We start from the raw sequence: 15,894 nt of genomic DNA on the forward strand, positions 1-15,894 counted from the left end.
ATTGTTATACCTTTTTCTTGGATCTATTTCTTGATCGTTATATAGTGTCCTTCTTTGTTTCTTGTAATAGTCTTTATTTTAAAGTCTATTTTATCTGATATGAGAATTGCTACTCCAGCTTTCTTTTGATTTCCATTTGCATGGAATATCTTTTTCCATCCCCTCACTTTCAGTCTGTATGTGTCCCTAGGTGTGAAGTGGGTCTCTTGTAGACAGCATATATACGGGTCTTGTTTTTGTATCCATTCAGCCAGTTTGTGTCTTTTGGTGGGAGCATTTAATCCATTTACATTTAAGGTAATTATCAATATGTATGTTCCTATTCCCATTTTCTTAAATGTTTTGGGTTTGTTATTGTAGGTGTTTTCCTTCTCTTGTGTTTCTTGCCTAGAGAAGTTCCTTTAGCATTTGTTGTAAAGCTGGTTTGGTGGTGCTGAACTCTCTCAGCTTTTGCTTGTCTGTAAAGGTTTTAATTTCTCCATCAAATCTGAATGAGATCCGTGCTGGGTAGAGTAATCTTGGTTGTAGGTTTTTCTCCTTCATCACTTTAAATATGTCCTGCCACTCCCTTCTGGCTTGTAGAGTTTCTGCTGAAAGATCAGCTGTTAACTTTATGGGGATTCCCTTATGTGTTGTTATTTTTCCCTTGCTGCTTTTAATATTTTTTCTTTGTATTTAATTTTTGAGAGTTTGATTAATATGTGTCTTGGCGTGTTTCTCCTTGGATTTATCCTGTATGGGACTCTCTGTGCTTCCAGGACTTCATTAACTATTTCCTTTCCCATATTAGGGAAGTTTTCAACTATAATCTCTTCAAATATTTTCTCAGTCCCTTTCTTTTTCTCTTCTTCTTCTGGGACCCCTATAATTCGAATGTTGGTGCGTTTAATGTTGTCCCAGAGGTCTCTGAGACTGTCCTCAGTTCTTTTCATTCTTTTTTCTTTATTCTGCTCTGCAGTAGTTATTTCCACTATTTTATCTTCCAGGTCACTTACCCGTTCTTCTGCCTCAGTTATTCTGCTATTGATCCCTTCTAGAGTATTTTTAATTTCATTTATTGTGTTTTTCATCGTTGCTTGGTTCCTCTTTAGTTCTTCTACATTCTTGTTAAATGTTTCTTGCATTTTGTCTATTCTATTTTCAAGACTTTGGATCATCTTTACTATCATTATTCTGAATTCTCTTTCAGGTAGGCTGCCTATTTCCTCTTCATTTGTTAGGTCTGGTGGGTTTTGACCCTGCTCCTTCATCTGCTGTGTGTTTTTCTGTCTTCTCATTTTGCTTATCTTACTGTGTTTGGGGTCTCCTTTTCACAGGCTGCAGGTTCGTAGTTCCCGTTGTTTTTGGTATCTGTCCCCAGTGGCTAAGGTTGGTTCAGTGGGTTGTGTAGGCTTCCTGGTGGAGGGGACTAGTGCCTGTGTTCTGGTGGATGAGGCTGGATCTTGTCTTTCTGGTGGGCACGTCCACGTCTGGTGGTGTGTTTTGGGGTGTCTGTGGCCTTATTATGATTTTAGGCAGCCTCTCTGCTAATGGATGGGGCTGTGTTCCTGTCTTGCTAGTTGTTTGGCATAGGGTGTCCAGCACTGTAGCTTGCTGGTCGTTGAGTGAAGCTGGGTCTGGATGTTGAGATGGAGATCTCTGAGAGATTTTCGCCGTTTGGTATTACGTGGAGCTGGGAGGTCTCTTGTGGACTAGTGTCCTGAACTTGGCTCTCCCACCTCAGAGGCACAGCCCTGATGCCTGGCTGGAGCACCAAGAGCCTTTCATCCACACGGCTCAGAATAAAAGGGAGAAAAAATAGAAAGGGAATAAAATAAAATAAAATAAAGCTATTATAATAAAAAGTAAGAAAAAAATTAAGAAAAAAATTTTTTTTAAGTTTTTAAAATAAATTTATTAATTTTTTAAAATAAAAAAAAATTAAGAAAAAATTTAAGAAAATTTTTAAGTTTTTAAAATAAAAAATAAGAAAATTATTAAGAAAAAATTTATTAAGAAAAAAAAATTTAAGTTAAAAAAAAAAACGGACGGACCGAATCCTAGGACTAATGGTGAAAGCAAAGCTCTACAGACAAAATCTCACCCAGAAGCATACACATATACACTCACAAAAAGAGGAAAAGGGGAAAAATTAATATATCCTGCTCCCAAAGTTCACCCTCTGAATTTGGGATGATTCGTTGTCTATTCAGGTATTCAACAGATGCAGGTACATCAAGTTGTTTGTGCAGCTTTAATCTGCTGCTTCTGAGGCTGCTGGGAGAAATTTCCCTTTCTCTTCTTTGTTCGTACAGCTCCTGGGGTTCAGCTTTGGATTTGGACCCGCCTCTGCGTGTAGGTCGCCTGAGGGCGTCTGTTCTTCGCTCACACAGGACGGGGTTAAAGGAGCAGCTGCTTCGGGGGCTCTGGCTCACTCAGGCCGGAGGGAGGGAGGGGTACGGATGCGGGGCGAGCCTGCAGCGGCAGCGGCCAGCATGACGTTGCAGCAGCCTGAGGCGCGCCGCGCGTTCTCCGGGGAAGTTGTCCCTGGACCTGGCCGTGGCGGGCTGCACAGGCTCCCAGGAGGGGAGGTGTGGATAGTGACCTGCGCTCGCACACAGGCTTCTTGGTGGCGGCAGCAGCAGCCTTAGCGTCTCATGCCCGTCTCTGGGGTCCTTGCTGATAGCCGCGGCTCGCGCCCGTCTCTGGAGCTCGTTTAGGCGGCGCTCTGAATCCCCTCTCCTTGCGCACCGTGAAACAAAGAAGCAAGAAAAAGTCTCTTGCCTCTTCGGCAGCTGCAGACTTTTTCCCGGACTTCCTCCTGGCTAGCTGTGGTGCACTAACCCCTTCAGGCTGTGTTCACGCAGCCAACCCCAGTCCTCTCCCTGCCCGAGCCTCGGCTCCCAGCCCCCGCCCGCCCCTGCGGGTGAGCAGACAAGCCTCTCGGGCTGGTGAGTGCTGCTCGGCACCGATCCTCTGTGCGGGAATCTCTCCTCTTTGCCCTCCGCACCCCTGTGGCTGCGCTCTCCTCCGTGGCTCCGAAGCTTCCCCCCCCCCCCGCCACCGCAGTCTCCGCCTGCGAAGGGGCTTCCTAGTGCGTGGAAACCTTTCCTCCTTCACAGCTCCCTCCCACTGGTGCAGGTCCTGTCCCTATTCTTTTGTCTCTGTTATTTCTTTTTTCTTTTGCCCTACCCAAGTACGTGGGGAGTTTCTTGCCTTTTGGGAGGTCTGACGTCTTCTGCCAGCGTTCAGCGGGTGTTCTGTAGGAGCAGTTCCACGTGTAGATGTATTTCTAATGTATCTGTGGGAAGGAAAGTGATCTCCGCGTCTTACTCTTCCGCCATCTTCTCATCCTTTACTTTTAACCTACCTACATTATTGTATTGACGTGAGTTTCTTCTTGTCAGTATATAGTTGGATCATTTTTTGAACCATTCTAGAAGGTCTAGTTAACATCTGTCACCATACATAGTTACAGTTCTCTGTGTTTTGTGTTTAGATCATTTCTATTTAATTATGTAATCATTAGTATATTTGACTTTAGGTCTACCATTTTATTATTTGTTTTCTGTTTTTCATTTCTGTTTTTGCTTTCCTGCCTTATTTTGGGTTATTTGAACACTTCAGTATCAAATTTAAAATCTGTCAAGTTTTTTAGTCTATTTTTTGATACAGTATGTTTTACTGGTCACTCTAGGGATTACAGTGGATGTACTTAACTTTTCACAATCTACTTAGAATCAGTATTTTATCACTTATTGTGGAATATAGAAACATATAGGTCCCTTTGCCCTGCCCCCCTTTATACTATTATGTTGTGGTTTTCTTATGTATTACATCTACATACATTGAAAAAAACCCGTCAGACAGTGTTATTAGTTTTGCTTTTAACTGTCAAATAAAAATTTTTTTTTTTTGGCCATGCCACTTGGCATGCAGGATCCCCAACCAGGGATCGAACCCACGCACCCTGCAGTGGAAGCGCGGAATCCCAACCACTGGACCACCAGGGAAGTGTCCCTCAAATACGTTTTAGGAGACTCAAGAGAAGAACCATCTATTATATTTACCCAGATATTTGCCATTTCTGTAATATAAGATATAAATATTTGCTATTTTTTCCTTTTTTTAGTTTTCCAAGTTTTCTTATTAATTTTCCCTCATCTGAGAATGACTTATTTCACCTTTATTTCTGAAGGATATTGTCTCTGGATATAGAATTCTGGGTTGACAGTTCTTTTCTTTTGGCACTTTTTGGCCTCCATTGTTTCTGATGTGAAATCTATTATTTGAATAGGTCATCTATAGGTAACATGTTTTTCTCTGACTGCTTTCAGTATTTAAAAAAATTTGTCTTTAGTGTTCAATTTGATTAAGATGAGTCCAGGCATACATTTCTTTGGAGCTCTCTGAGCTCTTTCAGTCTGTAGATCTATGTCTTTTGCTAAATTTGGGGTTTTCAAGCCAGTATTTTTTCAAAAGTTGTTTGGTACCAAACTGTTTCTCCCATCCTTCTGGGATTCTGACAATGCAAACATTAGATCCTTTGCTGTTTGTTCTACAGATATCTGAGGCTTTGATCACTTTTTTCAATGTTTTTTATCTCTGTTTTTCAGATTGGTTACGTAGTATTGACCTATCTTGAAGTGTATTGGCTTTTTCTGCTGTCATTTCCTTTCTGCTCTCTAGCTCATACAGTAAGTTTCTTATTCTTGATGTATTTTTCAGTTCTAAAGTTTGTTTCTTCGGGAATTCCCTGGTGGTCCAGTGGTTAGGACTCGTGGCTTTCACTGCCGGGGCTGGGTTCCACGCAGCCAAAAAAAAAAGTTTGTTTCCTCTTTATGTCTTTTGTTTCTTTACTGAGATTTTCTGTTATTCATTTCAAGAGTATTTGGCCTTACCTGTTGCAACTTAAAAAAAAATTTTTTTTTTATTGAAGTATAGTTGAATTGCTGCAACATTTTTATAGTAGCTGCTTTAAAGTTTTGTCAGTTCCAACGTCTGTATAATCTCAGCATTGATGTATGTTGTCTTTTCAGTGAGTTGACTTTCCTTGCTTGGTGTATTTCACCCACTCTGTCCACACCAGGGGTCCCCTTTCTGGTCTCTCAAGGCAGGACTAGAGAGCTTCTCTTGATATTCTTCCTTTCTCTATGAGTGCTCACTTCTGGGTTTCAGGCTGCCTTGCATCTAGGCCAGTGAATATAAGAGGAAAAAAAGTGATAAACTCACTGCCACTTTATTGGCATGCCAAATTCTGGTCTCCATCCAGTTTCTATTATTTACTTTTCAGAATCCTCAAAGAGCTGCTCCATACATGCTCTTCAGGATTTATAGCTTCATTCAGTGAAAGGAATACTGAACCTAGAACCCTGTTCTTTACTTCTGTTTTTTAAGGACTATTCATGTTGTTCTAAGTATAGCTAGTTCATTAATTCTGATTTCTGGATAGTATTCTGTCATGTTTCTGTTACATTTTATCTGTCTTCTTGTAATAGACACTTAGCATTCCTCCATCTCCTTACTACCACAGAATCTGTATACATGTGTCTTCATGGTCTTCTGCACAGATTTCTTTCGGGGTATATGTCCAGGATTGGGACTGCTGGATCCTAAGGTATACGCATACGTTTACCATTTATATATATTATTAAATACTGATAGACTAATACTGCTAGAATACTGATAGATGAATAGAGTATTATTTAATCTTCAATGGAAGAAACTCATGTGCTACAACATGGACTATTGGAGTGTACTATTATTAGTACTCTATTGTGTGTGTATGTATACACACATGTATATACATTTTGTTTATCCATTCATCTGTCAATGGACAGATTGTTTCCACTGCTTGACTATAGTGAATAATGCTGCTATGAACATGGGTGTGCAGATTATGTTACTTTTAAGAAGTAAGATTTGCAAGAGATGTCTTGAGGATTAATCTCAATTGTCTATGCCTTTTTGCCTATTTCATATAATTCAGTACAATGGGATATTTAGTGTCCTGCAGAATCATAGGGTTGAAAAGGACTTTAGAGATTATACTGTAAGAACTGAAATTATATTCACTATACCGTACTTATTATTGTAGAAAGGCCATTTAGCTTCAATTTTCTAGCTTGGTTAACTGAAGTCTTAGTACGGTGTAAACCTGAGGTTGCTTTGGTGGATGTAGGTTCTGGCTTCTTTGGTCTTGTGGAAAAATAATAGTCTCTGGGCTGGATACCTTCTGTTTCCTCCTTCAGAGCCACATACTATCCTTTTCTCTCTGATCTACATCCCTGGAGGCTCATTCACGTGTACCGTGTCTGTGGGCCCCTTTGCTTTCTGGCTTCCAGTTGTAGGGTAGATGGATGGGCAGGAGGAATGAGGGCTAGGTATTTATTCCCCTGCTGCTTCCCTTCCAGGTTGCTGCAAGTGGTCTGCATACCTCTACCTGATTCCTGTCTGGTGGCCCTTCCCATATAGCTGCCCTCTCCAGGTTCTACTTCCTCATCTTGCCCCTTCAGGCCTAGATGTGTTAATGGTTCTGGGGCAATTCACTGTCCTTTGTTGGTTTCTCTAAATCTTACCCACACCTTTGTAAGTAGTCTCTCTTTTTAAAAATATTTATTTATTTATTTGGCTGCACTGGGTCTTAGTTGTGGCATGTGGGATCTTCGTTGCGGCGCGCGTGATCTTTAGTTGGGGCATGCGGACTCTTAGTTGCAGCATGAATGCAGGATCTAGTTCCCCGACCAGGGATTGAACCTGGGCCCCCTGCATTGGGAGCTCAGAGTCTTAACCCCTGGACCACCAGGGAAGTCCTGTAAGTAGTCTCTTTATTAAAGTCTCCTCACATTACCCAGGTGTGGATACTGTGTGTTTCCAGCTGGCACCCTGATTGTAGACTCCTTTAAAGGGGCCCTGTGATTTTACTTACTTTTGTAAAATTGAACAAATACTATTACTGAATCGTAAGATTAGTAATTTAGGTTTATTTTTATCTGCTTTCTACAGTAGGTTTACAGTAGGGTTTTGGGGGGAGACAAACTCCCCCACACATTCCCAGCCAAAAGATTAACAGTGAAATACAGACCTCACTTCAGTATTTTCAACTTCCTTCACAGAGTTCGATTTATATTTGCAGCATAAAATATTTTTAAGCTCTTCTTTCAGAGAATTTTAGCACTTTCCTTCTTCAGAGTCCCTATTCTTATGATTGTTTGGGTTCCTTTCTTTTCCAAGCTGTTTCAGTATGGTCCCAAACTAGCATTTGTGGATGCTGACCCATTTTAGGCAAATATGTGAAATAGAGATGTCTTTACACCCTCCAGAGTTTCTTCATGTTGCTAAAGCTACCCCCTTATAACTTGTCTCTTCCATTAACACTTTTGTGTCTTTCAGTGTCTAGCCACTTTAGATACCTATTCTGATAAGTTGTTCTTAATGTTTACTGATGAATTAACATTTTGCTTTTCTAAGGAGGCAAATGAATTTATTTATATTATTCTTTGTCTTTTGATAGAAATTCCAAATTATATACTTTCTGAGGTAGATTTCGTTTTTAGTGTTAGCTTTAATGTTAGTCCAAATTCCTTGGATTTGAAAAGAGTTTTACATATAGGAAAAACTAAATCTGTTTTTGTTTGTTGTTTTAGTCTAGCCTTTGTCTTTACATATGTGTTTTTTTTAGAACTCAGAGTTTGGAGTCATCCTGCATATATAGTCATGCTTTTTAAACTAATATCATTAATAAATATGTTAATAAATGCTTTTTATTTATTTATTTGGCTGCGTTTGGTCTTCGTTGCTGTGTGCGGGCTTTCTCTAGTTGCAGCGAGTGGGGGTTACTCTTCGTTGTGGTGTGCAGACTTCTCATTGCAGTGGCTTCTCTTGTTGCAGAGCACGGGCTCTAGGCTTGCAGGCTTCAGTAGTTGCAGCACGTGGGCTCAGTAGTTGCGGCACACAGGCCCTAGAGCACGTGGGCTTCAGTAGTTGCGGCGCATGGGCTCAATAGTTGCCGTGCGTGGGCTCTAGAGCACAGGCTCAGCAGTTGTGGTGCACAGCCTTAGTTGCTCCATGGCATGTGGGATCTTCCTGGACCAGGGATTGAACCCATGTCCCCTGAATTGGCAGGCGGATTCTTAACCACTGCGCCAGCAGGGAAGTCCCAGTAAATGCTTTTTAAAAAATATTTTAGTGGCTACTTAAAATTCCATCATAAATATATATATAATTTGTTTAACTAGTAAGAACAGTATTTCATTATTCATATGGTTCATTATTTCAATTTTTTGGTCTTAAAATGTGCTGATAAATATTTTTGTATAAAATTCTGTGCATGAAGCGCTGATTATTTCCTTAGGTTAAGTTTCTAGGAGTAGAATTACTCGGTCAAAATGTATATGTTTTTAAGCCTCCTGAAAATATTTAAAGTACAGATGTGACTAAAATTTTGTTTGCAAGTATTGATGGCATCTGATGATTATAGACAACTTAAGAACCACTGAGAAATCTTGACGTTTTTCTGTAATAACTTATAACTGTATCAGACCCCCAGTATTGTTATCTTTTATCTATGAGATAGTATCCACTGAAGAATTCAAATCCCATAATAATAAACTCCAGAAAACCATTATTTCTTTGTGGCCCTTACTGCAGTTGTTATTTTAGTTACTGATGTGATACGTTTCTCTAACGAGACTATAAACTTCCATAAGGGCAGTAACCATGTCTGTTTTTCCTTACCAATATTATCTCCAGGGCCTGTCACAGCATAGTAGGCATTCAATAAATATTTGTTGAAGGGGGTTAAAAATATATATTGTATCACAATTGTTAGTACCAAAAATGATGTAGTAGTGTATCATTAGGATTGTTCAATTGGATTTTGAATTCAGATGCACTTAGGTGTTATTCTTAGCTCTACCACTTAGTTGCTGGCTGATCTTGGGCAAGTGCCTGGTAGAGTAAATGTTAGTACTAGTTACTGTTTTCCTGGCTGTTTTTCTAATTCCCATCTATCTCTGGTTATGAATGCCTTCAGAACAGGAATACTGTATGGATCTAGTCAGCACCAGAACCTACTATAGCACCTGACGTCATCTAAATAATTTTTGAATTGAAGTTTTGAATTTAGGATTATGAGACATGTGGTATAAGCTGTAATTAATGCCATGCTTCAGCTGTACTGAACTTGTGTTCTCACAAAACTTCTTATTCTCTCTGGTACCTGGATTTTACACACATCACTCCCTCTGCCCGGGATAGTCACACCTTTTTACCTTACGAATATCTTGCTTGTCCTTCAGGACTTGGCTTAGGCTTTTCCTTCTCCTAGAAAGAATTCTGTAACATCCCTGAGCAGGTTGCATGTCTTTTCTCTAGAATAGGTTTTTTAATCTTGACACTATTGACATTTTGGGCTGGATTTTTTTTTGTTTGGGGCGGGGGTGTTGTCCTGTTCATTGTAGGATGTAGGCAGCATCCCTGGATGCCTGCTATATATGCTAGTAGCATCTCCTGAAATCACGACAAACCAAAATGTCTCCAGTCATTCCCAAATGTCCCCTCTAGGCAAAATCACTTCCAGTTGAGAACTACTCTAGAATTCTAGTTCTTAGCAAATAGTAATGTAGTTGCCAGATATTCTTAGCTGTTTTTTTCCCAATAGAATATAAGTTCTTTTGATCACAAGGACTGTGCCTTCCAAATTTTTTTATCTCCAGCATCTAGCCATTGTCTGTCATAGAGATAATCAGCAAATATTTGTTAAATGGATTGAACATAATTTAGTATTATAATGGATCCCAGATATTTACCATTGTAAACTGGGACTTGGGTTAATTATTAAATGAGGTATAAAGGATTCTGCAGGCAGTTTCACAAAAGGAAAATATATTTGATGTTTTCTATTAGTGGTTTATGCACAGGCAGACATACTATTCCTAGTGTTTGTCCTTACATTGGGTATGTTTTTTGGTTTGTCTGTCCTTCGGTTACTTTGTTAGGTCTAGCTTTTGTTTGGATATTACATGATTTGAAGTTCAGGTCCATAATTAATAGAGAGAAGTAGTGCTGTCTTGATACAGAGTGCACAGTGGTCAATGCACAGTGTTATACCCTAAAGTCTTATGGGTGGAGGGAGTAGTTTTGTTGACTATAACTCTGCTGTTCAGTAAAAGTCTTAGTAAATAATAGCCTTCTGTTGTCGAATTTTATTTTATTTTGCTTTTTGTTCTTAAATTTTTTTTACTGAAGTATAGTTGTTTACAGTGTTGTGTTAATTTCTGCTATAGAGCAATGTGATTCAGTTATATATGTGTATACATTCTTTTTTTAAAAAATATTCTTTTCCATTATGGTTTATCATAGTATATTGAATTTAGTTCTTTGTGCTATACAGTAGGACCTTGTTGTTTATCCCTGTTGTTGAATTTTATAGAGCAGTTTTTTTTAACTTTTTTACCTCTTTGTATATTTCTTTGTATGTGGGTGGATGTTAATGATATTTCTGTGATCTTGGGCAGTAGCTTTTTCCAAAGGCTAAGACTTAGTAGGAGGATTTGAGGAATTAAGGTGATAATATTTTTGAATTTAGTTCTAAATTTGATAATCTTTTCTTATCACTGCCTCTTATCATTTTTAGGGGAGAAGTAGGAGGCCTTCCTGCTTCTTTGTTTTTATCAGCCCACTCCTACACCAGTACAGAGATAGATACTCATTTTATCCATCACCAAGTTCTTTCATCTCTGTGCTCAAAATAGATCTCAAATCCAATCACTTCTACCATCACCACTGCTAACTATCCCAGTCTAAGCTATTTTCATTTTTTGTTTGGACTGTTGTAATAGCCTTGTTCTTGGTTCTTTTGCTTCCATTGTTATCTCTCCCCAGTCAGTTCTCCACTCAACAGCCAAATGACCTTTAAAAAATGTGAGTTAGATCATGTTATTTACCTGTATTAGAAAACTACTCTGGTTTATAATGTCAAATAATCCACCCTCTAACTGGTCTTAGTTCCTGAACTAATTTTAACTTGAAAGTAGTCATTGTGCTTCTTATCTTTTTCCAGGAGGAACAGCACAGCATGCTGGGCTCTGGATTTAAAGCTGAGCGTTTACGAGTCAATTTGAGATTAGTCATAAACCGTCTTAAATTATTGGAGAAAAAAAAAAGTGAGTTATGCATGATTGCATTGTATTTTCTTTCCCAAAATACATCACTGAGTCCTAGCACCTCAATATTGGCTCTTTCAGGCTAGCACTATGAAGTCTTAAGGATCCCATATCCTTTAGGTTTTGGATACATTTCTGCTGTCCTTTGTGACTAGTTAGACTGAATCACTTTGTTGCAGGGAAAGGAACATACTCTTGCTATGGAATAGGTAAGGTGACTCCATAGGTGGAAATTTCTGGCTACACAAACAATATTCTCATCTAGACGAGGTAGCAAATTCTAGACTAGATGAGATGAGACTAAATTTGCTAAAGGAGGGTGAGCTAGGATATAGTAGAAACACCCACTTTTCTGTTTTGGGGTGGATGTCTGCCTGCAGGCCAGGGCCCAGTATACTACTACTTTGTGACTGGAGTGTGATTTGTGCTTTAGCGGAACTGGCGCAGAAAGCAAGGAAAGAGATTGCTGACTATCTGGCTGCTGGGAAAGATGAACGAGCTCGAATCCGAGTGGAGCACATTATTCGAGAAGACTACCTTGTGGAGGCCATGGAGATCCTGGAGCTGTACTGTGACCTGCTGCTGGCTCGGTTTGGCCTCATCCAGTCTATGAAGTAAGCTGGTTTGTCTTTTTTTTTTTTTTAAGCTTCATTGAGGTATAGTTGATTTAGGAAAAAACTTCACATATTTAATGTGTACAATTTGACGAGTTTGGACATAGGCATACACCTGTACACCATCATCACAATCAAGTTAGAAAACAGTCATCACCTCCAGAAATTTCCTTGTATCCCCCTTTTTTTTTTGATAAGAACACTTAACATGAGATCTGCCTTAAACATTTTAAAGCACTCAATACAGTATTGTTTAACTGTAGGCACAGTGTTGTTCAGCAGACCTCTAGAACTTTTTCATCTTGTATAACTGTAATGAAGTAAGGTATTTTGATTTGAAGACCTAAGTCAAATCACTTCTGGAATTTGAGAAAGGAGTAGTAATACTGGTCTCTTCCTACACATAGGACGATAGCACTAAGGGACTACCACTTCACATACCCAACAACATCCTTCCTGCTATTCACTTGAAGGCCTGATCTCAATGTAGACAACTGTTGAAAAGAAAATTTGGAATCTGAAATCAAGAGGCCTAAGTTTGAGTCTTGGCTCAACCATTTCCTGACTTTGTGACCTTGGGCTTGTTACTTAGTTTGTGTTTCCCCCTCCAAAATAGGATGACAGAAATGGCTTGAAGCCTAGAGTTATTGTGAGAATCCAGTGATATTTGTGAAATTGCCTTAGAGGCTATCAAGTATGTGATACAGATGATGGGGTTTTGTTTGTTTGAAAGAATGTTAAATTTTATTTATTTTTTTTCCCTTAATTAGGGAGTTAGATTCTGGTCTGGCTGAATCTGTGTCTACACTGATTTGGGCTGCTCCTCGACTCCAGTCAGAAGTGGCTGAGTTGAAAATTGTGAGTACAACCAGTTCCAGTGATGCATGTAGTTTTTCCTATTAGAAAGGTTGGTTAACATAAGCCACTTCTGCTTTTTTGACCACGTATTTTTGTACCCTTCTCATGCTGCCTTTGAAAAAGGCTTTGTAAACTTGTTTCTTTCTCCTTTTCAGGCCTTATATCATGGAACAGAACAGTGTTTTCCCAACTTGAGTAATTTTTCTAAGGGGCAAAGTTACAAATACCCCCCAGTTTTGTCTTAAATTATTTTTATTGTAACGTTATTTAAGTATATAAAAATAGAAGAGTTTTTATACAACTGTAAACCAGTAAAGTTAAAATAACATTAATTTAAGGGAATGGATGTTTTGCTCATTGATTCATTCCACAAATATTTATTGAGCAGATGTTGTGACTTGGGTGGGTACTGAGAGCACAGTGGTGAGCAAAATATGACACCAGCCCTACTCTTGTAGCTTAGAGTCTGGTAGAAGAGACAGAAAAATTCACTGAGAAATTGCCTGCCACAACGTGGATATGGTACTGACTGCTCAGGTACCAATTTAGTTGAGTTGTTTTCTCTTCTATTTTCTACATCTTTGCCAGTTATTCACTAGGAGATTGTCTCAGTCTTATCTCCCAACCTATCTTACGAGATTTCCTTGTCTTCTGTGTGTTTTTATTTTTTGAGAACTCTTTTTAAGTCTCTGAATATGTATTTTTTTTAATAGTCTATTTTTGTTTCATGGCTACAATGTCTTCTAACTCTCTGAGAATATTATAGTCCCTTTTTACCTTTTCTTGTTTCTGTATTGTTTCCTTCTATCTATTTCTTAGATTTAAACTATTTTTATAATAGAGGCTTTTCTGAAAGGTTTCGTGGCCCTTGGCTGTTCATATTTAAGAGTGAGGTACTAAAAAGTGGATTGGAACCTCTTGTGTGCTTGGGTGGGCTTATTGCCAGATGCCAATTCATTGTTTGTTTTTTTCTCTTTTTTTCCTTCCAGTTTCATTGAGATGTAATTGACATACAGCACTGTATAAGATGTACAGCATAATGACTTGACTTACATACGTCATGAAATGATTATCACAATAATTTTAGTGAACATCCATCACCTCATATAGATACAAAATTAAAGAAATAGAAAAATCTATCTTTGTAATGAGAACTCTTACGATTTACTCTCAGCAGTTTTCATATATAACATACAGCAGTGTTAATTATATTTATCATGTTGTGCATTACATCTCTAGTACTTACTTACCTTACAACTGGAAATTTGTAGTACCTTTTGAGTGCTCTCATCCAATTCCCCCTTCCCTCCCACTCCCTGACTCTGGTAACCACAAATCTGATCTTTTTCTGTGAGTTTGTTGCATGTTTGTTTGTTTTTGAAGTGTAATTGACCTACAACATTATGTTGTTCCTGTTATACAACATAGTGATTTTTTTCTATACATTTCAAAATGATCACGATAAATCTAGTTATGATATGTCACCATACAAACACATTTCTTAGTTATTGACTGTATTCCCCACACTGTACATTTCATACTTGTGACTCATTTATTTTGCAGCTGGAACTTTGTACCACTTAATCTCCCTCACCTATTTCCTCCTCCCACCCACCTCTTGTAACCACCTGATTGTTCTCTGTATCTGTAATTCTGTTTCTGTTTTTGTTTGTTCATATGTTTTATTTTCTAGATTCCACTTATAAGTGAGATCATATGATATTTTTCTTTCTCTGACTTATTTCACTTAGCATAATGCCCTCTAGGTCTGTCCATGTTGTTGCAAATGGCAAGATTTCATTCTTTTTTATGGGTAATATTCCATTGTATATATGTACCGCATTTTCATTCATCTATGGATGGGCACTTGGGTTGCTTCCATATCTTGGTGGTTGTAAATAATGCTGCAGTGAGAATAGGTGTGCATATGTTTTTTCTAATTAGTGTTTTTGTTTTCTTTGGATAAACACCCAGGAGTGGAATTGCTGGATCAGATGTTAGTTCTGTTTTTAATCTTTTGAGAAATCTCCATACTGTTTTCCATAGTGGCTACACCAATTTACATTCCCACTAACAGTGCACAAGTGTTCCTTTTTCTCCACATCATCACCAACACTTGTTATTTGTGGTCTTTTCTTTATGATAGCCATTCTGACAGGTGTGAGGGGATATCTCATTGTGGTTTTGATTTGCAGTTCCTTAATTAGTGATATTGAGCATCTTTTCATGTGCCTGTTGGCCATCTGTTTGTCGTCTTTGGAAAAATGTCTGTTCAGCTCTTCTGCCAGTTTTCTAATTGGATTGTTTCTTGGTGTTGAGTTGTATGAGTTTTTTGTATATTTTGGATATTGACCCCTTATCAGATATATTGTTTGCAAATATCTTCTCCCATTCAATAGGTGGCCTTTTCATTTTGTTGATAGTTTCCTTCACTGTACAAAAGCTTTTTAGTTGGATGTAGTCCCATTTGTTTATTGTTGCTTTTGTTTCCCGTGCCTGAGACATACCCAAAAGAGTATTACTAAGACCAGTGTCAAAGAGTGTACTGCCTATATTTTTTCCTAGAAGTCTTATGGTTTCATAGCTTACGTTTAAGTCTTTAATCCGTTTTGAATTTATTTTTGTGTATGTGTTGAGAGAGTTGTCCAATTTTCCCAACACCATTTATTGAAGAGGCTATCTTTTCCCCATTGTATATTCTTGCCTCCTTTGTTGTAGAATAATTGCCCATATAACTATGGGTTCATTTTTGGGCTCTCTATTCTGTTTCATTGATTTGTCTGTTTTTGTGCCAGTACCATACTGTTTTGATGACTGCAGCTTTTTTAGTATAGCTTGAAATCAGGGAGCATGATACCTCCAGCACCAACTCATTGTTGAATGATCTAAGCCCTTTCTTGAGGGAACTCCAGACTGTCAGGAACTAGTTTTCTTTCCTTGGATTGGTCATTTTCCTCAGAGAGGAGTTCTGTCTTCTACCTGGAAGGTATAAGCTGGCTGCATTTTTGAGAGCACAGGGAGAAGGAAGCCAAAGGTATCATTCCTCTCTTAGAGAAGACTTACACTTAATTCTCTTGTTGCCAGTATCTCTGCTCTCTGCTGTGCATGGTGCCCAGAGTTCCTTTAGTTTAACCTCCCCAGAGAGTAAGCCTCCTGTATTCTGATAGGGTAGGGAGGGTGGTTATACAGTTTTGTGGGTAGGGGAATGGGAGAGTAGAGGCAACTGCTTCTACTTTTAATGTAAATCTTGTTTATAGTCTCTCTTATACTCCTCCTTT

General features: G+C 38.7%; 1 protein-coding gene across 3 annotated transcripts in view; it reads left to right on the plus strand.

Moving 5' to 3' along the window:
- Nucleotides 1–15,894, plus strand: part of IST1 (IST1 factor associated with ESCRT-III) — a 37,785-nt gene that overhangs the window by 13,935 nt on the left and 7,956 nt on the right. For all 3 annotated transcript variants that reach the window (XM_061174430.1, XM_061174431.1, XM_061174429.1), the window contains exons 2-4: nt 11,042–11,144; nt 11,578–11,758; nt 12,529–12,616. In XM_061174430.1, the coding sequence (XP_061030413.1) occupies nt 11,057–11,144; nt 11,578–11,758; nt 12,529–12,616 (357 nt within the window). In that variant the 5' untranslated portion in view covers nt 11,042–11,056. The remainder of the gene's footprint in view (nt 1–11,041; nt 11,145–11,577; nt 11,759–12,528; nt 12,617–15,894) is intronic.

This window comes from Eubalaena glacialis, chromosome 18 (assembly GCF_028564815.1).
Source record: "Eubalaena glacialis isolate mEubGla1 chromosome 18, mEubGla1.1.hap2.+ XY, whole genome shotgun sequence".
Classification (NCBI taxonomy): Eukaryota; Metazoa; Chordata; class Mammalia; order Artiodactyla; family Balaenidae; genus Eubalaena; species Eubalaena glacialis.